The 21,800-nt window shown below is 48.9% G+C and overlaps 2 protein-coding genes across 6 annotated transcripts in view; both read right to left on the reverse strand.

Moving 5' to 3' along the window:
- EXOC6B (exocyst complex component 6B) overlaps positions 1–21,800 on the reverse strand; it is a 290,871-nt gene that overhangs the window by 224,381 nt on the left and 44,690 nt on the right. For all 5 annotated transcript variants that reach the window (XM_068189179.1, XM_068189178.1, XM_068189176.1 and 2 more), the window contains exons 2-5: positions 12,973–13,138; positions 5,693–5,740; positions 4,178–4,268; positions 4,004–4,049 (exon numbers count right to left, since the gene is read on the reverse strand). In XM_068189179.1, the coding sequence (XP_068045280.1) occupies positions 4,004–4,049; positions 4,178–4,268; positions 5,693–5,740; positions 12,973–13,138 (351 nt within the window). The remainder of the gene's footprint in view (positions 1–4,003; positions 4,050–4,177; positions 4,269–5,692; positions 5,741–12,972; positions 13,139–21,800) is intronic.
- The window catches only part of RAB11FIP5 (RAB11 family interacting protein 5), a 447,460-nt gene that overhangs the window by 175,718 nt on the left and 249,942 nt on the right, over positions 1–21,800 (reverse strand). The window lies entirely within an intron of this gene.

Here is a 21,800-nt window from a genome sequence, read left to right on the forward strand (position 1 = left end):
CATATCTAACTCACTCACAACTCGTGACCCTGTTCACGATAGTCCAGCCACAGGTGGGTTGGATTGGCCATCAGCTCAAACAATCCTCACCAGAATCCAACCAAGCAATCACATCAGGTAAACAATTGTCCAGGCACATTCCACATGAGAAAAACAAGGAGCAGAAATAGAAACTGTTTTCTCTTTCTTTCCTCTGTACTCCTCTATGAAAAAATCCTGAGAGAGAGAAGAATGTCCCTGCCACAGGAAAGGTCAGGAGCAGCCTGGTGGAACCCTGGTCTAGTGGTTTTGTGCTGGAACGCGGGGCACAGGGAATATTTCTCTGCCTGTCCTGAGATCCCCGGAAGAACACTGTGTGGAAACCCAGGGCACCGGGAATATTTCTCTGTCTGCTCTGGTGTGTCCTGACCCCCAGGGAGCACTGACTTTGGCCCTCAATCATGGAGAAAACTTCCAAAGCCTCAAGGTGAACCAGAAACCACAAAAGTGTGACACAGATTGTAGAGATTGTGGAGAGTAGTGTAGTATGTCACATGGGTGAGAAATTTAGGTTTTAGGATTTTTAGTATGTTCTAGATGGGTTCAAGGTGGAGGATATAGGGTCTTGTCTCGAGTTCCTTTCTTTCTTCTTCATCCTCTTTCTTCTTGGGTTTAGGTGGTATCTCGTAATTGGGTAGAAAAATTGGCATTGCGGGTCTTTAGGGGTCAGTTATTGTGTTAGAAAGGAAAATAATTTAGGTGTCACTTCTTAGTTGGGTAGCTTCATTTTTGATTAGACTTAAAAGGGCTTGCAACACGAGGTCGTTAGCCATTTTTGTGCTGTTTGTCCTGCATGCAGAGTCTAGTGCAGACAGCGTGCTGGAGTTTTGATAAGATAACAATAAACAGAGGCTGAAGACCAAAAAAGTCCAATGTGTCTCTCGTTCCTGACACAGAACTGCTCCAGGAGGGTCTCCCCTGCCAGGGGAGGCCCCAGGGAGTTGCCCAACTTGGGGCCCACAAACTCACAACACTGCTTTTAACCTTCACCCATGGGGAAAGCTCCCAGGACATGGGGATGAATCGGAATCCACGAGTGTGTGAAATACAGTAATATAGTTTACCACAGGTGAAAAACTTAAGAGTTTTGGGTTTTTAGTATGGAGGTGGGTGGGAGATAAGGTGGAGGATTTTGGGCGTTGTCTGATCTCCTTCTTGTTCTTCACCTGCTCCATTTTCTGCAGTGTTGGTGGCACAGGGCGACTGGTTAGGAAGAGCAGTGATGCAGACAAATAATTAGTTAATGGTAGAAAGGTAGAAATAAAATACATCCTAAGAGTTAATTGAGCAAAATAGCTTTTAAAAAATTTAAACCTGTGTCTTGTGACTTTTTTAGTGCCTTTCGTTTTGTACGCTAAGTCTGGTATGTAGATAAGAGAAAAAATAAGCAACAACCTGAAGAGCAAAAAAAAAAAAAACCCAGAAGTCCCGTTCATCTCTCAAGTCTAGCACAGAACTTTTTAAAAGTCTCCCCATCAGGGGGACCTCAGGGGGAATTTTCACAGGTTAGGTTCACCAATTCGTGATTTCGCCAGTTTTGAGATTTCCCAGCCCAATGCACCAAGGAGTGTGGCGGGTTCAGTGCTGGCCAATTCCTGCTGCAAGGGAGGATTAGAAGAAAGGCAAAGCAGGCTCAAAACCTTAAAAGGGTATAGAGAAAAATTTATTATCAGTAATTTCATTATCAGCTTTGCATCACTTCCCTAAATGACACCTGGTTACTGAGAATTTTAGACTTTCTCTGCTAACAGGCACTGACCCCCACAAAGACACTACATTTAACCTGAAGCCATTAAAAAAGCATCCAAAATTAAATAATAAAACTGAAAGTCTAAGTGTGTAGTTTAAATAGAAGTGTGTAATATCACAAAGTAAAATTAGAATTTAAAGTTTTAGAATACGGTAATATATATATAAAACAAGATGAAAGTTTTAATGCAAAAGCTAGTCCTTCTTCACCTTCTTCTTCATAAGTTTAAGTAGTATTGTATAATTAAATAAATAAAAAGTCCTCATTACAAACAACAAGTAGTTAATTATTGAGTTAAAAGTAAAAATAATTTAAGTAGCATTTCTTAATTAAACAGTTTATCCTTCAAAGACCTTGTAGAGGGAGAGATACAACTCCATTTTTCAGTTTGTCACCGTAAAGCACGACAAAACTCAAAGTCTGTGAGACTGTGATATAAATAAAAACTAATAAACACCCACGTCCAAACCAAAAATACCATCTGATACCTTTAATCCCAACCCGAACAAAAAGAAGTTAAAACTCAAGGCACAGCTGAGTTCCACCCCGTGCCTGGAACGTGGATGAGCTGGAGGTTGTCCAAGCCGAGGCAGCCCCGGTGGGATGCTGCTGTGGGATGGGGTCTCCAAGCCCATCCCGTTCCATGGGACACTTCCCCCAGCCCGGGGGAGGTGGCCCCCAGCAGGAGAAGGAGTTGGGAATATCCCATCAATCCTACAGACTGATAACCAGCGTCTAACTCGTTAATTGATTAATCAATTAACACCCAAGAGCTGCTGCCAGCCTTGCAAAGACCCTGGAGGAGCAAGCTCAGCTCCCTTTCCCTGGGGATTCCAGGATCTGATCCCACCTTCCACCTCCTGAACCCCACCAAAACCACTTCCCACCCAAAGCAATTTTATTTACAGAGAGGGGAAAACACTGCACCCAAATCCCAGACTAGGGATCCAACAGATCCATTTCTGCCATCAGCCCTTGTATCCATGACCTGCTCCATGCTGGAACTCCTTTCTCCATCCCAAAATGAATATTTTATACCTTTAAAAATGCAGGAATCCCACGGATAAAGAACTCCTTTTGATTTTTGGCCATGCCCAATTCAGTTTGATCCTCCTTTTCTGCATAAAAGCAGATTTCAGATGGGAAACTGAGCTGGGAAATTCATTTTTCTCAAATGCCCTCCCATCTTTTCCCTTTGGAAACTGGGAATCCGTAGGATTTGCCATTTACTGGAATATGGAACCACCTAAGATTCAAGACCATCCTCCTGTCCTGACCACAGCTCTGGGCAAAAGGAAAAAATAATTAAAAAGGAACAACCCAGGAAGCATTAAGAGGGTTTAATAACATAATAAAATCATAGATAATAAATATTTGTATCTTTTATATATAATATGTTATTTCATTTATTAACATAATATTCTGGTGTGTTGTTATATATTTAAAACTAAATATATATTTATATATAACTAATTAATATAAATAATATATATTAAATATTACATAGTATACTATTAAATAAACCTATTTACAGTAAATAAATTTAATTTTAAAATATATTTCTGATTAATAAATCCCAGAACAGGGATGGGATTGCTTTTCCAGCCTGGCACCCAGCTGCAGCCAGCTTTTCCCCCCTCAGCAGCTGCTCCATGCCCATTTTGCCACCCCCAGGGCTCCAGAATCGCTCCGTGGTGCTCAAACTAACCAGGATTCCTGCCAAAATCCCAGATTTTTCATCCCAGCAGACACAGGGTGGAGAAACTCCTGGGTTTACAGCCCAGCATTCCCGAGGCACCAAGTTCTGAGGAATTATTTCTACAGCAGAAGAGGTTTTCTCCCAGCTTTCACCCCCCCCCACTTGGCATTCCCCCCATATTCCCTGGGATCTCTCAGACTGGATTAAGATTTGGATTATGGCATTCATGGAATAAAATTCAGTTGGTAACACGCCTTGGTTGCATGCACAATATTGAGCTTCCATAAAAAACCAAGGAACATCCACCTTCATTCCCAAAATCTGAACCTGCTGACATCCCCATTCTCAGCTGTACCACAGGAGGCTGAGCAGGACTGTGAGGAAAAGCAGCCAAAACCCAGGAAATTTAACATGGAAAAGCTGGTTTTGAACTGCTGAGATTCTCCTTAAAATTGCCCAGCACCAAACAATTCCTTGGACTTTTCCCCTAAAACCCCAGCTCAGCCCAGATTTACCTCTTGGATTTCATCTGCTCCCGCAGCTTGCTGTACATCTCCAGCACTGGGAAGAGAAGGAAAACACAGCTCTGAGACAGGAGTGCACAGCTGGGAATCCAAACAGCTCCAGAAAGGAAGAAAAAAAAATTGGGAATTCCACCAAAGAGCTCCAAAAACGAGGAGGTTCCTCACCAGGGAGACACAGCGTGAGTTTATCCACCGTGGCCGAGATGTTCCTCTGCTGCAGCCGGCACTGCCTCAGCTCCTCCATGGCCAGGAGCAGCTGGAAAAACGGGAAAGGCTCCCTTAGGATCAGCAAACACCCCTAGGGTCCACCCCAAGAGCAGCACGAGCCCAAACCCTGCTCTGATAAGCGGTGACCTCAGGATCGGGGCAGCTCCAGCAAGGGGAGCTTCCCTGAATTCCCCGGATTTCAAACTGGGAGCAGCAAAACCAAAGGCATCGAAGCGGCCTCGGAGCACATCCTGTGGATGCCAAAATGTTATTTCCCCTTCCCGTTTTAGGCATCTCTTCCAAGTTTTTTGGTTCTCAAAGGCAGGATGTGGCCGCTCGCTCCCGGGGGATTCTCCTCGTCCCAAAATTAACAGGGATTTCATGAGGCTCAGGAGAAAACCCTGGGGGTGTGGAAAAGGGAAAACAGGGATACAAGGCCAGGTTGGAAGGGGAATTCTCACATCCCAAAGCTAACCGGGATTATTCAGTGCTCAGACTCCAAGAGAAAAATCTGGGATGGGGACAAGTGGAAACCAAGGATACAAGGCCAGCTTGGACAGGGAATTCTCTTCATCCCAAAGTTAACAGGGATTTCTCAGGGCTGAGGCTCCAGAAGAAAACCTTGGGATGTGGACATGGGAAAACCAAGGACACAAGGCCAGGTTGGAAGGGGAATTCTCACATCCCAAAGCTAAAAAGTATTATTCAAGGTCCGGACTCCAAGAGAAATCCTGGGGATGTGGAAAACCGAAAACCAAGGATACAAGGAGGGAATTCTCACATCCTAAAGTTAAGAGGGATTTCTCAGTGCCTAGGTTCCAAAGAAAATCCTGGGGATGGGGAAAAGGGGAAAACAAGGACACAAGGCCAGGCTGGACAGGGAATTCTCACATCCCAAAGTTATCAGGGATTATTCAGTGCTTAGACTCCAAGAGAAATCCTGGAGATGTGGAAAAGGGAAAACCACAAAGGGAATTCTCACATCCCAAAAGTAACAGGGATTTTTCAGTGCTCAGGCTTCAAGAAGAAATCCTGAGGATGTGTCACAGGGAAAACAGAGATACGAGGCCAGCTTGGACAGGGAATTCTCTTCATCCCAAAGTTAACAGGGATTTCTCAGGGCTGAGGCTCCAGGAGAAAATCCTGGGGGTGTGGAAAAAGGAAAAACAAGGACACAACACCAGGTTGGACAGGGAGTTCTCCTCAGCCCAAAGCTAACAGGGATTATTCAGTGCTCAGACTCCAAGAGAAAAACTCGGGATAGGGACAAGGGGAAAACAAGGACACAAGGCCAGGTTGGACAGGGAATTCTCACATCCCAAAAGCAACAGGGATTTCTCAGTGCTCAGGTTCCAGAGAAAATCCTGGCGATGTGGACACAGGAAAACCAAGGATACAAGGCCAGGCTGAACAGGGAATTCTCCCTCCCACACCAGTCCAGGCTGTAATTCCAGGTCTGGATCCATCACTTACTTCTTTCCCTTCGTTCTGCAGCTTCCGGTTGGTGTCTGTCACTTGGTTCTGCGGGAATATTGGGAAAAGCACAAAGCACATCCCATAAATCAGGACAATGTTCTTCCCACCAAAACAAAGTGTCCATAAACACCATCCCTCCCCACGGCTCCCATTCCATGGAAAAGCTGTTTATGGCTGAGTTAACAGCCACTGCCACTGGGGGACAAATCCAGGGATTTTCCTCTTTGCTGCTGGAGAAAAGAGAAAGGCAACAGAAATTAATTCAGAGGCATGGAAGCCTCAAAATGCTGCCATTCTCATGGATCCAGTTAGGAAAACTCCAGTTTTCACCTGAGTGAGGGAGGAATTAATTCCTTTCCCCATCACCAAATCAATTCCATTTAGGTTTTAACTCCTTCATATCCCAGCAGGAAAGGATTCTTTACCAGGAGCTTTCCCTAGAAATAATTATTTATATTTACAGAAATCCTTATAAAATTTCCTTAGGGATCTTCATCTCCCTCTGGATGGATCCTTGCTCCTGCCTGGTGTAAGATATTTTTATATACCTGGGATAAAAAACTCTGTATTTTTTCTGGATTATCCCACCAAGCTGGGGCTCAGAGCTGGAAAATTTCCCACTTGGCAAAGCTGAGGATTCCCTGGAGTGGGAAGAGCCCAGCCCTTCCCAGCCCCAGTGGGACCCACGGGAGAACAAAGGGGATTTTGGGGCTCATCAGGATGGAAAATCAGGAGTTCTCCCATTATTTAGCCAAGAGTGGGAAGAGGACTTTGGGAATTCTCCTGAGTTCAGGCTGGGACAGCTGGAAAAACCAACACAAACTTCCAAGCCAACATTCCCAGCTCCAGATCTCCAGCAACACAGCCAATTCCTGAGGGAATTCCAGCAGGACTGCTCAGAGTTCTGAGATTTCACGTCACTCTGAGATTTCTATGCCATAAAACCCCATTTTCTGCCCAAAATCTCCTTCTGCAGCTCCTAAAGCTGGAAATGTTCATTTCCAGGCTCATTCCTGTAAGAGGTTTTTTTTTTCATCCAGGCTCTCCCCACATTGGGAGCTGCTGCTGCATTCCTGCCCCATTTTAGGAACAAATTCCTGCCTGTTTTCCAAAGTTCTGCTCCTTCTGGAAGCAGAACCTTTCCCAGAGCTTGGATAACACCACGAGCTGGGAGACAGAGCCCTCAAAAGATTTCCAGGAGTGGGAGATCTCACAGATCCACCCAAGAGCTTTCCCTCCTTTGGATTAATCATGAAAACGAGGGATTATTAATAAATTTCATTCCAGGGAAGGAATAGCACATGGGGCTCTCCCAACCTCCAGCAGGATGGGGATGGAGGAGCAGGAGAAGCTCCAAGGGGGATTGAGAAGGTAAAAACCATCCAGGAGCAGAAATCCAGCAGGGAACAGCTGAGGGAGCTGGGAAGGGGCTGGAGAGTTCCTGAGGGAGCTGGGAAGGGGCTGGAGAGTTCCTGAGGGAGCTGGGAAGGGGCTGGAGAGTTCCTGAGGGAGCTGGGAAGGGGCTGGAGAGTTCCTGAGGGAGCTGGGAAGGGGCTCAGCCTGGAGCAAAGGAGGCTCAGGGGGGACCTTGTGGCTCTGCACAGCTCCTGCCAGGAGGGGACAGCCGGGGGGGTCGGGCTGTGCTCCAGGGAACAGGGACAGGAGGAGAGGGAACGGCCTCAGGGGAGCCTCGGGGTGGGCACTGGGAACATTCCTCATGGGAAGGGCTGCCCAGCATTGGAAGGGGCTGTCCAAAGAGGCAGTGGATTCTCCATCCCTGGAAGGGTTCAAAACCCTGTGGATGTGGCACTTGGGAATGGGCTTTAGTGGGAACGTGGTGGGGGCTGAACTTAAAGAGGCGACAAGGCTGGCGAGGGGCTGGGAACACAATTCCTGTGAGGAACCTTTGGAGGAGCTGGGGTTGTTCAGCCTGGAGAAGAGGAGGCTCAGAGGTGACCTCATTGCTCTCCACAACTCCCTGAAGGGAGGCTGTGGACAGGTGGGGTCGGTCTCTTCCACCGGGCAGCACTGACAGAACAAGAGGACACAGCCTCAAGCTGCGTCAGGGAAGGTACAGGTGGGATATTAGGAGAAAATTTTCACCAAAAGAATAATGAAGTACTGGAATTGTCTTCCCAGGGAGGTGGTGGAATCAGCATCTCTGGATGTGTTTAAAAAAAGACTGGACAAGGCACTCGGTGCTGTAGTCTAGTTGAGGTGTCAGGGCACAGGTTGGACTGGATGATCTTAGAGGTCTCTTCCAACCTCATTGTCCTCTGACTCTGTGATCTTGAGCAACTTCTCCAACCTTACCAATTCCATGATCCCACAATCTCCGTCCTTTTTGAGCTCACCAGGTCAGACAGAAGGGGAGTTTGGATTCATCCAAAATTGATTCAGGAGCCACTTTTTTCCCTACTGGAAAAGATCCTGGGCCGCCACAATTTCCCCCCTGGTCCAGCCTCACCAGGAAGGTTTGTGGTGCTTCCAGCAGCAGAACCACCCAACCTCAGAGTTCCCTTTCATTCCCACACCGGCCATGGCGCTTTCCAAACTTCCCAGGATGGAAGAAAGGAGTTATCCATGATTTCCCCTCCAGCATCTGCATCCCATCTCTCTCCCTGCTGCAGTAGCTCCAGCTCTGCTGGCTCCCTGCCCTCCCCAAAACCTGCTCATTTCCTTTATGATGTATGGAGCTTTTACGAGCGGGAGCCCAGCATCTCTTCCAAAGATTATTTGATTTGCTCAGATCCCGAAAATCCCACCAGGAAAAAGGAATCCGTGTCGGGTAATTTAAAACCACTCCTAAAGTGACGCCGGGGCTGGAGGGGTTTGCTGTTAAAATTACACAGCAATCCCAGCTCCAGGGAAAAGCAAGGATGGAGCAGATCCCTGCACACTCCAGGTTTCTGGGGGGCAGGGGGTCGTGTTTGGGATTGTTCCTGGAGTCTCCAGGCCTGGATAAAAACAGGGGTGACTGTTTACACAGACCCCGTGCAGCTAAGCTGGGCTTTGCAGAGCTGGGCTTTGCTAAGCCAGGCCAGACATCCGGAGGGGGACAGACAGGTGGCACGGGAGGGACGAGGCAGCGGGAGCACTCCAGGGATTTGTGGGATGGCCAAGCTGTTCCTTCATCCACAGCCCCGGAACAGAGAGCAGGGGGCTCAGAGAGTCCTTGGGATCATCCCAGAGGGGCAAAAGCTGGGAGAGAGCAGCAAGGTGGGGCTGGAGAGGAATCCTGGGAATGGAGCCACCTCTGGATGTGTCCCTGTCGGTGACTCCCACTGGAAAGGGAAGGGACAGTGACCGGGGCCATCCTTCATGCTGGAATCCCAAAATCTGCTCCCAGCACTCTTCCCTACACATGAGGGGAAATTCCTTCACCAGAAGTGCTGCCCAGCCCTGGCAGGGGTGGAGTCCCCATCCCTGAGGGATTTAAAGTCATGGATGTGGCACTTGGGGAAATGGAGCAGTGGTGGCCTGGGCAGTGCTGGGAGTGGTTGGACTCAATGAGCCCCAAGGGATTTTCCAACCTGAATGATCCTGGGATTCCATGAAGTCAAGAAGGAATCATCTCTGTTTGATGACTGACAGGTCAAAAAGCTGTAGCATTAAAAAGGACTGGGCAGCCAGGTGAGCTGAGCCCTCTGGAGAAGGAAGGACAGCCCCACCTGGGACAGCACTGTGTGAGGAGGGATAAAAATCCACCAGGAATGGCACGGATGAGTGAGAGAATCATGGAATGTTTGGGATGGAAGCAACCTTAAATCCCATCCCATCCATGGCAGGGACACCTCCCACTGCCCCAGGCTGCTCCCAGCCCCAGTGTCCAACCTGGCCTTGGACATCCCAGGGATCCAGGGGCAGCCACAGCAAATCTGGGAATTCCAGCCCAGCCCCTCCCCACCCTCCCAGCCAGGAATTCCTTCCCAAGATCCCACCGTTCTGTCCATGGCGTGCATGTAATGGCAGCTCTTTGCTGAGCCACAGCAGGGCAGCTGGAAATCACAGAATCCCAAAATCATCATGGCTGGAGAAGACCAATCAGCCCAACCATCCCCAGCACTCCAGGGCCACCACTGCCCCATGTCCCCAAGTGCCACATCCACAGGGCTCTGGAATCCCTCCAGGGACAGGGCCTCCATCAGCTTGGACAGCCCTTTCCATGAGGAAATTGTTGCTGCTGCCCATCCCGAGGCTCCCCTGAGGCCGTTCCCTCTCCTCCTGTCCCTGTTCCCTGGAGCACAGCCCGACCCCCCCGGCTGTCCCCTCCTGGCAGGAGCTGTGCAGAGCCACAAGGTCCCCCCTGAGCCTCCTTTGCTCCAGGCTGAGCCCCTTCCCAGCTCCCTCAGGAACTCTCCAGCCCCTTGCCAGCTCCCTCAGGAACTCTCCAGCCCCTTCCCAGCTCCCTCAGGAATTCTCCAGCCCCTTCCCAGCTCCGTTCCCTGCCCTGGCCACGCTCCAGCCCCTCCAGGGCTCTCCAGAGCTGCCCCAGCACTGGAGGTGCCCCAGCAGTGCCGGCACAGGGACGGGCACTGCCCTGGCCCTGCTGCCACCCCAGAGCTGGCACAACCCCGGAGCCTCCAGTGGCCTCTTGCCCACCTGGCCACCCAAGGCTTGTGTCCAGCCAACTCCTTCACTCTTATTATTCTTTCACCAAAAGAATAATATTTCACCGAAAATATAATAATAAAGTTCTGGAATTGTCTTCCCAGGGAGGTGGTGGAATCAGCATCTCTGGAGGTGTTTAAAAACAGACTGGACATGGCACTCGGTGCTACAGTCTAGCTGAGGTGTCAGGGCACAGGTTGGGCTCAATCTTAGAGGTCTCTTCCAACCTCATGATTCTGTGATTCTGTGAACTCCTGCTCAAGGAGATAAAATTCCCCACGCAGAGATAAAATTCCTCTTTCCCCACAGAGAGGACAGGAAATTCAGGGCTGAGGTTCTGCTCAGCTTTAGTCCACTCGGGGCCACTCTGAGAGCCCCGTCGACCCAAGGTGACACATCCACGTCCTGCTGAAACAGCAGCAAAAAGGACATTTCTGCAAAAAACAGCAGCCAAGCCCCCAGAGCAGAGGCAGGAGCACACGAGAGGAGGACGGGAGCAGCGAGGGCCCCGCTGCCAGCGCTGGCTCCTCACGGGTTCAAAGCCCGAGATCAAATGGAGGATGAATGGCTGGAACCAAACCCACTCTCAGCGCTCGATCCACAGATGATTCCCCGGGGAAAGCCTCACAAAGAGGGCTCGGGGTTTCAGAAAGGACTTTCTGGGGATGTTTTTGCCATGTGCTGTTTTTATGGATCACATAGGCATGGAAATCAAGGGAGATCCTGAGGGGACAGGGATGGACTTCACAGTGAGCCACCAACAAAGGGGCTGGTGGCAGAATGGGAACCAGCTCCCAGCAAACAAACAATGTGCAATTCTTGGCTGGAAACAATGGCTTGAAAAAAAAATTTAAAAAGGGAAAAAAAAGACTTATTTCATAGTAATTCAAATGGATTCATCCTGCAATGAATTGCTGGATGAATTCTCCTCAGGACATCCCTCAGGAAGGTGCTCCCGAGAGGAAACGCCTTTTTGGGATGGAGATTTGGATGTGTCAAGTAAGAATCCTGCTGGGAAATGCCACAGGTAGCTTTAAATCAATAAATAAATGTGTTAAAAGCAGCAGTCAGCACCCTGACTCCGAGTTCTCCCCTTTTCTCCACAAAATTTGCTTTTTTCTGACAGATTCTGTGATTTAGAGCTTCGGCTTTTCCAGTCTCCCACACTCCTGAACACCAGGAAGGTTCCTTCTCAATTCCCAGGAAGGTCCTTCCCACCAGGACAGGCTCCACCCAGCCAGAAAACCTCCCTGAGCTGCTTCCTGGGGACAACCCACAGCTTTTTGGGAGCCACACGACTCAGCCCCATTCCCCAGGTGACTCTTCTGGGAGGGTTTTTGGATTTCCAAGCCAGGTCCCACCTTGTTCCTGCAGGAGGGGACAGCCCAGCCACCTCGCCTGGATTTGTGGAGGAAAAGCAGGAAGGTTTTGACACTCATGTGCTCCCCAAATCTGGAATATTTGTATTTTAAGGCACAGGAACCAAGCTTGAGCCCCAAGCCCACCTGACCCCAAGCACCTCCAGCCTCCTGGTCCCTTTTCCTGAAGCCTCTCCAGTTTCCTTCCCGCCCCTCTTCCAAATTCTCACCCTACAAATGGCTTTTTCCACACATTACTGAACACTTTTCAAAGAACTGGGTAATTCCACCTTTCCCTCAGCTTTCTGCACAGTTTTAAAGGCCACGAGACTTATTTTAGCTCAAGAAACTGGGATGAGATCCATGAGGAAAAGCACTTTTCCTAATGAAAACAGGCTTGGCTTTAAGTTTCTTGGTGCTTTTAAAGCACCACACTGGTCCAGTTTGGCCAAATAATTGCTAAATTTTCGATGGCCAACCCATTACTCTGGGAAGAATTAAAATAATTTTTTTTTTTAATAGGAATGTCCTGGATAAAAGGAGAGAAGATTGATGTGGTTCTGAGAATCCCAGAGTGCCTGAGATGGGGCCACCTAAAAAGAGCTGCCCAGGGCAGTGTCAGGGCAGGATTTCCACAGAACCACCAGGTTGGAAGAGACCTTCAGGATCATCGAGTCCAGCCCAGCCCCAGCACCTGAACTCAACCCTGGCACCCAGTGCCACATCCAGGCTTTGTTAAACACCCCCAGGGATGGGGACTCCACCACCAGAGTGAATTCCAGAACTTTATCACCCTCATGCCTCAGGTTTTGGCTTTTATTTTTTTCAGATTCTGTGCTGCTTTAGTGTGTGGGTCTGGGTTTCATATTGTGGGATGGTGAGCTCTCTGCACAGAGCAGGGAGACAAAACAATTCCTTCTCCAGCTGGGCACCAAGGACAAATGATCCAAATCTCAGCCCAGGAGCACAAACAACGGGGGCTGGAGAGAGAAAAACAAGCAGGATGGGACTGCATGGGCTAAAGCTGGAATGGGACAATGAACTCCAGTGTGCCAGTGGAGCAGAGCTGATCACAGTGAGAGCCCCCGGGAGCGCTCGTGCATTTTGGGACCATTTGGGTTCATCTTGGGTGCAGCCCTGGCTGGGCTCTGGTGCTGCCCAAGGTGGATCCATGGAGGAGATCCTTTTAATGAATCCCTGCTTTATCCTTTAGCTCTGCCCAGTCCCTGCTCCAGGGCAGCCTGCACAAGGCATCAACCCTTTCTGTAAAACACTTTTTCCTGACACCCAGCCTGCATTTTCTCTCACCTTGAGTTTCTGGGCCTCGCCCCGGACCTTGAGCAGCTCGGTGATGGAGTCCACGAAGCCCTGGTAGTGGAAGTTGCACATCTTCTCGATCTCCCGGTCGTGGTTGCGGATCCGCGCCTCCAACTTCTCCATGAAGCGCCCGTGCTCCTCGCCATCGTACACGGACCTGCAGGGACAGCCGGCTCAGCACCTCCAGCTCAGCACCCCCGGCTCTGCTGCCAGGATCCACCAGGAACGTCCAAAACCCAACCCCAAAAGGAACAAAAAGAAACGTTCCTCACCCAGGAACATGCAGAACCTGACCCCAAAAATGTCCTCTGGACATGTCAGCTCAGCACCCCCAGCTCTGCTCCCGGGATCCACCAGGAACGTCCAAAACCCAACCCCAAAAGGAACAAAAAGGAATGTTCCTCACCCAGGAACATCCAAAACCCGACCCCAAAAATGCCCTCTGGACAGGTCAGTTCAGCGTCCTCACCTCAGCTGCAGGAACATCCAAAATCTGACCCCAAAAGCACCCTCTGGACACGCCAGCTCAGCATTCCCAGCTCAGCATCCCCAGCTCTGCTGCCAGGATCCACCAGGAACATCCAAAACCTCACCCCAAAAACGCCCTCTGGAGCCAGGATCTACCAGGAACATCCAAAATCTGACCCCAAAAACACCCCCTGAACACCCAGCTCAGCAACCCCAGCTCTGCTGCCAGGAACATCCAAAACCTGACCCCAAAAGGAACAAACAGGAATGTTCCTCACACGGGAACATCCAAAACTGACCCCAAAAACGCCCTCTGGACAAACCAGCTCAGCATTCCCAGCTCAGCATTCCCAGGATCTACCAGGAATATCCAAGATCTGACCCCAAAAATGCCCTCCTGGGACAAAGGCTCGTAAACCAGACATCAAACTGGGTTTTAAAATGTTTCTATTCCAAGCCTTCTTTTCCTTTTTCCACCATTCTGGTGTTCCCTGGTAAACCAGAACAGCCCAAACCAGGCCTGAAATGTCTCTATTCCAACTTTTTTTTTTCCTTTTCCCACTATTTTGGTGTTCCCTGAGAGACAAACCAGGCCCAAAATGTTTCCAGTCCAACCCTTTTTCTCCTTTCCCCACCATTTTGTGTTCCCTCAGAGACCAGAACAGGCCAGGAGCACCTGAAACAAAGGTTTGCTTTAGAGCTGAGCCATCTCTGATCCCCCTGCCCAGAAATCCCCCCTGGAGAATCCTCTGGATGCTCCTTGGGCTCCAAGGGTAGAAGGGACAATGGAAAGCAGGATCTCCAGAGCTGCCCAAATCCCCTTCCCTCCACACCCCAAATTTTGCCAACCCAGTTTTAACCCCTGCTGATAAAAGACAACAGAGCTGGAGACTGGTGCCACCTCAGTCCAAGATACCCAGATCCAATTGATGGGACATCTTTTATCGTGTTGAATCATGGAATTTCACAATTGTTTGGATTGAAAGGATCTTCAATCACATCCCATGGCAGGGACACCTGCCACCATCTCAGGTGCTCCCAGCCCCAGTGTCCAACCTGGCCTTGGACATCCCAGGGATCCAGGGGCAGCCACAGCAAATCTGGGAATTCCAGCCCAGCCCCTCCCCACCCTCCCAGCCAGGAATTCCTTGCCAAGATCCCAGCCCAATTTCCCCTTTCCCAGTGGGAGCCATTCCCTGGGTCCTGTCCCTCTGTCCCTTGTCCCCAGCCCCTCTCCAGCTCTCCTGGAGCCCCTCCAGGGACTCTGAGGGTTCCCTGGAGCTTTCCCTTCTCCAGGGGAACATTCCCAGCTCTCCCAGCCTGGCTCCAGAGCAGAGGGGCTCCAGAATCCTGGAATGGTTTGCATTGGAAGCGACCTTGAATCCCATCCCATCCCCTCCATGGGCAGGACACCTCCCACTGTCCCAGGTGAATTCATGCCCCAATGTCCAACCTGGCCTTGGGCACTGCCAGGGATCCAGGGGCAGCCACAGCAAATCTGGGAATTCCAGCCCAGCCCCTCCCTCCCAGCCAGGTATTCCTTCCCAAAATCCCATCCATCCCTGCCCTCCTTCAGCTTAAAACCAAATACAAGGATGGAAGTTAAAAGCTAATTTCCATCCCTCAAATGTTTCCTGGGTCCCAGAGTGACCAAGTCCCACTCTGGGAATTCCGGGGTTGTTCTCCTGGTTTTTTACAGCAAATACAGAGATTTTTAATGGATTGTGGCAATCCCACCCTTGGCCCTGCCTTTGAGAAGTTTTGGGTTTCAGGTAAACCTGAATTCCCTCCCAGTCCAAGATTTAAGCTTGGAGTGAGGTTTATGGATTTGAGCTTGGGTTGGATATTAGGGCCAAATTAGGGATACAGAGGATTCCAGGCAGCCTTTGGAGAGAAAAAGATGGGAATGACAGAGCTGAGCAAGCTGTGAGAATAAAATATTAAAAAATCCTTAATCACAGCAGCGAGGAGCAACACTCCAGAAAGAACCAGAAGCCCAGGAATGCAGGTGGACACAGGAAATCCTTTTTCCTGCAGTGGGATCTGCTCTTCCCTTTGGAGAATCCCATCCCTGCAACCCACACAGGCCTCCAAGAAACAGGAAAAAAAATCCCAAGACAGAGCTAAAAGCTCGAGAAAATATAATTACTATTTAATCTAATTACTATTTAATTTTAATAATATTTAATATATAATCACTACTACTACAATACTAAAACTATAATACTGCTACTAACACTATTTAATATTTAATTACTATTTAATACTATTATTTAATTACTGTTTAATTACTGCTCTTTCAGGCCACTTCGGTTCTGCAGCTTCAGTAAAAGATTCTCTAGTGGCAAAACAAAAATGCCAGAATTGTAAAACCTCTTTAAATTCAGTGTAAAAGAGCCCAGACAGCCAGAGCAGGTGACGGGGAGGCTGCTGCCTTCTCCTGCTTGCTCTAAAGGCGGAGAAAAGAGAGAAGACCTCCTCGGATTCCAGGAGAGCAGCACTGCAGTGATGCTGGTGGGTTTTCCTTAAAAGTTTCCTGGAGTTTTGGCTGCTGAAATCTGAAATTTGGAGCCCGAGTGCCATCTAGCGCTGCACGGCCTCCTAGCAGGGTCCTAGGGACTCCAGAGGGGTCTCAGCTCAAAGATGAGAATTCCAATAAAAAAACCCAAGGTGGATAAGTTGTGTTTGCATTCAGGGATAAACTGGAGCAATAAGAACCCCCCAGCAGTAACGACGTGCTCGTGTGCAAAGGCAGATTTGGGATTTGCATCTGAAAATGGGTGGGGGGGGAAACCACCTCAAAATGATTTCAAATGTCCAGGAAAAATTCCCTTTGGAGGTGGCAAAGCTCAGAAATAAATGTCTGATGATTAAAACCCTTTGGTTAGTAGAAATTCTATTATTTTATTCCTTTTTAGCCAAACTTCAGTGTGGAAAAAGTAAAGTTTGGTGTCAGACAGCACATGATGGGATGCTCTTCACCCCTGAGCTCTCCTGCTCCTCCAGGATCTTTTTCCAGGAAAATCCAGCCCTGACCCTTCCCCTTCTGAGCTCTCTGCTCCTCCAGGATCTTTTTCCAGGAAAATCCAGCCCTGGCTCTTCACTCCTGAGCTCTCCTGTATTTTAGATTTTTAAGTATTTTAAGGATTTTAGATTTTTTTTTTAAGTATTTTAGATTTTTTAAGTATTTTAAGGATTTTAGATGATTATTTTTTAAATATTTTAGATTTTATTTAAGTATTTTAGGTATTTTAAGTAAGGATTTCAGATTATTATTTTTTAAGTATTTTAGGTTTTATTTAAGTATTTTAGGTATTTTAAGTAAGGATTTCAGATGATTATTTTTTAAGTATTTTAGGTTTTATTTAAGTATTTCAGATTTTTTAAGCATTTTAAGGATTTTAGATGATTATTTTTTAAGTATTTTAGGTTTTATTTAAGTATTTTAGGTATTTTAAGTAAGGATTTTAGATGATTATTTTTTAAGTATTTTAGATTTTATTTAAGTATTTTAGATTTTTTAAGCATTTTAAGGATTTTAGATGATTATTTTTAAGCATTTTAGATTTTTTAAGTATTTTAAGGATTTTAGATTATTACTTTTTAAGTATTTATAGTGCAGTGTAATAAAAGCTGATACATTAAAAAATGCTTCAATGTAATTAAGAAATAATCAGCTTCTCTTTGTGGTAACGTAAATTAGAACACCTGTATTGTCTCACCCTTCATTTGAGACTACAACTAAAATGAAAGTGTTTAAAACACCTCTCAGTTCCCCCATCTCTAAGTTCAAAAAAAGAGTTTAGTCCAGCAGAAAACAAGAATTAAGCTCGGTTTAGGCTGCTGCTTGAGCTGGTTTTAAGAACAGCCTGGGCCAGAAGTACAGAAAACCATCCTGGAGGCTTTTTTGTCTTTTCCTTCTTTGCCATAAAAAAAGTGCTGGCCAGAAAAGCTGCTCCACAAGAAGGTTTTTGATCGAAAAAGTCTGAGCAAGAGGGGCTGTCCCACATGCGCTGATCTGCTAAATCCAGAGCAGGCTGTGGCTCTTCCCTGAAGCTCTGCTCACTGACAGATCCCTCTGCTTCACAGTTTTTCAGTGCACTCACTAAGCGAAATTATGGGAAAAGGGCTTTGAAATTCCTTGGATTGGGTTGTTGAGTTTCACAATTTCAGCACCCGTTAAAAATCCACTTCGTTTTTGGTTTGGTTGTCGGGGTTTTGGGTTGTTTCTTTGGTTTTTTGTTTTTTTTCTTTTTCTTTTTTTTTTTTTTTTTTGAAAGGTCAAACCGGGAAAAAATAAAAAATCTTTCGAGGAAAGCCACAAATGGATGGGGAGCTCCCACGTGCAGCCAGGAGCTCCTGCAAAGTTTGTCCCCCAAAAGAGGGACAAAGCAAAGCTGGAGCAGAGGGAGCAGCCAGGAGTCTGAGATGGGGAGCTCCACACAAAGATCCAGCTGTGCCAGGAGGCAGAAAGTCATGGAATATCCACAGGGATCAGGGATCACAACCCTGGAATTTCCAGACACCCCAAAATCCACCCCTGCCAGGAGGCAGAAAATCATGGAATATCCACAGGGATTGTCCATCCAGCCCCTGGCATTGCCAGGTACCTCAAAATCCACCCCTGCCAGGGGGCAGAAAATCATGGAATAACCCAAGATCCACAGGGATTGTCCAGCTCCACACCGTGCACAGGCACCCCAAAATCCACCCTGTACCGGGGGCAGAAAATCATGGAATAACTCAAGATCCACAGGGATTGCCCATCCAACCCCTGGCATTGCCAGGCACCCCCAAATCCACCCCTGCCAGGGGTCAGAAAATCATGGAATATCCACAGGGATTAGGGACCACACCCCTGGAATTTCCAGGCACCCCAAAATCCACCCTGTGCCTCGGGTCAGAGAGCCATGGAATAGCCACAGGGATCATGGATCACACCCCTGGCATTGCCCAAATCCATATACCAAAATGGATACCCCAAAATCCACCCCTGCCAGGGGGCAGAAAGCCATGGAATAACCTGAGATCCACAGGGATGGTCCATCCAACCCCAGTCCCTGCCCAGACCCGCGGAATCCCTCTGGGGGAAGAACCTTTCCCTAAAATCCAAGCTCAGCCTGCCCTGGCCCAGCTGCCTGCTCCTGCCCCTGTCCCAGAGGGGAGCTGTGATGCCATCAGCTCCCGGGAGTGTCCCTCAGCTTGCTCTGCTCCAGCTGGACATTCCCATCTCTCCCCACCACGGGTCCTCAGGTGCTCCTGCCCTTTTCCAGGTGGCAGCAGGCGAGGAGCGCCGGCTGCGGGCGCTGAACACCTCAGCTCCATCCTGCCCCACCAGGCCCTCAGCACTCCCCGGGGCCACTTCTCCACCCACGGCAGCCAAAACTGGGGGAAGAGGGGAGACCTGGGGGGTACAGCCCAGAAAAACCCCAGAGACACCGAGCCCAGGCAGAAATGTCCTTCAGACACGGCCAGGGGCAGGAGGGGACAGCCCCAGGGTGCTTTGGGGGGGAAGGGACCCCAAATCCCATCCAGTGGGGGTCCCATCCCATCCTGCCACGGCAGGGACACCTGCTACTGTGCCAGGCTGCTCCAGGCAGGGATTCCTCATCCCTGGAATGCCCAAGGGCAGCTTGGACAGGGCTTGGAGCACCTGGGACAGCGGGAGGTGTCCAGGGGTGGCCCTGGAAGGGCTGCGAGGTCCCAAACCCTCCCCTGATGCCACCACTCAGAGCACAGGGCTCAGGCAGGGCTGAGTCAAGCCCATCCCAACACGGAGCCTCAACAAATTCAGCTGGAAGTGCAGAGGGGGGAAATCTGCGGGGATGGAATGAAAGAGCTCGGGGACAACGCAGGGAGGACAAGCTGGGGACAGCAACACGAGTGGCTTTTGTTTCCAGTTAACAGAGGAACAAATTCCTGAGTCTGCTGCCGACTCCAGCTTTCTTCTTTTTTTTCCCTTTTCTAAAACTTCTGTAGTGGTTTGAGCCCCTCCGAAGCATTTTCTTCCCATTAAGCGACATAAAAGCATCAGCAGTTTGTTTAATCTCAGTCTAACTTTTGTAATAAACAAATTAACTACTGAGCACGGCACAAAAACAACAGCGACTCCGAGAGCGGTGCAACAGCCCCGTGGCAAAAAGGGCAAAGAAAGGCTGGAAATGAATGCCTGCTCAGGATGGAACTGGCAGCAGCTTAAACCCGTGATTCCAAGGTTTGTCCAACTGGGACATCAGCAGAAATCAACAAAAAGAACCTCCAAAATTCCCTGCTGAGGGGGTTACACCTCGGCTTACCTGGGGGGCAAAGCGAGGGGAGAATTCACTTCTTGTTTTCATTCTGCCAATCAGTCAAGAATTGACTGAAGGCCAGAATGGAAGCCCAAAATTTACACCCAAAATTTAGACCTGAAATCTAAGACCAAAATCAAGCTCAAAACTTAAGCTCAACATTTAAATCCCAAATTTAAGCCCAGAATTGAATTAAGGCCCAGAACTGAAGCCCAAAATCAAGCCCCAAAATTTAAATCCCAAATCAAGCTCAAAATTTAAGCTCCAAATTTAAGCTCCAAATTTAAGCCCAGAACTGAATTAAAGCCCAAAACTAAAGGCCAAGCCCAAAATTTCAGCTCAGAATTAAAGCTCAAAATTTAAACACACAATCTAAGCCCACTCTGCCGTGTCCTGTCACCCACACAGGTGACCAAGAAAATCCAATTTTTTGTCCTTTCTGGCAGATATAAACTCCTCAATCCCAACTGTGAGCCGCTACCAGCACTGAAATCATTCCCACGTGGATTTGTCCCACTCCTCTTTCACGGACATTTCCCTCCCCATCCAATTCCCAGCTGCCAGCAGAAACCATTCCAACCTTTGTGAAATTCCACAAAACAGGGACAGCCCATGATTGCCAGGTGGAAAACAGAGCAGGAGAGCATCACTAAAGCTGGTTTTTGTCAATAATAATAATAATGAAGAAGAAGGAAGGAAGGAAGAAGGAAGGAGAAAGGAAAGGAAGGAGGAAGGGAGGAGGAAGGGAGGGGGAAGGGAGGGGGAAGGGAGGGGGAAGGGAGGGGGAAGGGAGGGGGAAGGGAGGGGGAAGGGAGGGGGAAGGGGACGAAAGGGGACGAAAGGGGACGAAAGGAGACGAAAGGAGACGAAAGGAGACGAAAGGAGACGAATCCTAACATTAATCCCACCTGCACATAGGTGGAAAACAAAGCAGGAGAGCACCACTAAAGTTGATTTTTGTAAATAAATAAATAAATAAATAAATGTAATAATAGCAATAACAACAACAATCCTGGTTTTCCAGCTGGGAACACCTCGGTGTCAGGAACGGCAGGAACGGCATTCCCACAGCTCCAGGAGGAAGGCAGCGCAGAGAATTCCCACAAACCACATCCAAGTGCTCCTCAAAAACCACCCCAAAGGCCCGGGGCTCGTCTGGCCTCAGCCAGGAGGAGCTTTTCAGCAGGGCTTCCTCACAGGTTTGCGCTGGGCCTGGCTTTCCTCAGCGGTTTGGGGAGGAAACTGGGGAATCCGGTGCCAGCGGTGCTCAGGGAAGGTGGCGGTGCCACCAAAGCTGAGGAGACACAAGGATTGGGAAGCAGCAGCCAAAGGCAGCGGGAAACTGGGAGTGATTCCAGAGGCCAAGGAGGATGACGGTCAGCACAGGTCCAAGGAAATGGAGCAGGAATCCAAAGGGATCAGAGGAGGAAGGAGAGACCCCAAAGTCCTCCCCAGCCACAGCTCCTCAATTACTGATCCATGAAAAACCAAGGGAATTGGGTTTGAAGGGAAAAGGCTGAGGAGAACATGGGGAGAACAGAGCCATGGGAAAAGTCCCCTGCCATAAAAACATGGAATGAGCAAGGCTGGAAAAGCCCTCGGACATCCTCCAGCTCACCCCATAACCCGGCACCATCGTGCTCACAACAAACCCTGTCCCAAGAGCCACATCCAGGGCCTCTGTCACCTCCAGGGAGGCAGTTCCAGCCCCAATCCCTGACCCCCTCCAGGTGACGACTCCCAGAGCTCCGGGGCCTCCTCTGGACTCCCTCCAGCAGCTCCACGTGCTCCCTGTGCCGCTGGCCCGGAGCTGAAGGAACCCTCATCCCCATAAACATCCCAGCCTGCCCTCGCAGCCCACCCCAGCTTTAAGCAGATTATTTTACCACAGAACAGTTTTAATGCCTATTCTCGCTGTGTTATTGCCCAATAAAAGCTCCTTCTGCTGTCTTATGCATTGTCTGAACCAGTGGATTTGGATTTTTTTCAGAGCATTCTTGGCTCGAGGTCTCTCGCCCCCTCCGCTGTGCTGGGAAGAAATGTTGTCACAACATCCAGCAG

This window comes from Anomalospiza imberbis, chromosome 4 (assembly GCF_031753505.1).
Source record: "Anomalospiza imberbis isolate Cuckoo-Finch-1a 21T00152 chromosome 4, ASM3175350v1, whole genome shotgun sequence".
NCBI lineage: Eukaryota > Metazoa > Chordata > Aves > Passeriformes > Viduidae > Anomalospiza > Anomalospiza imberbis.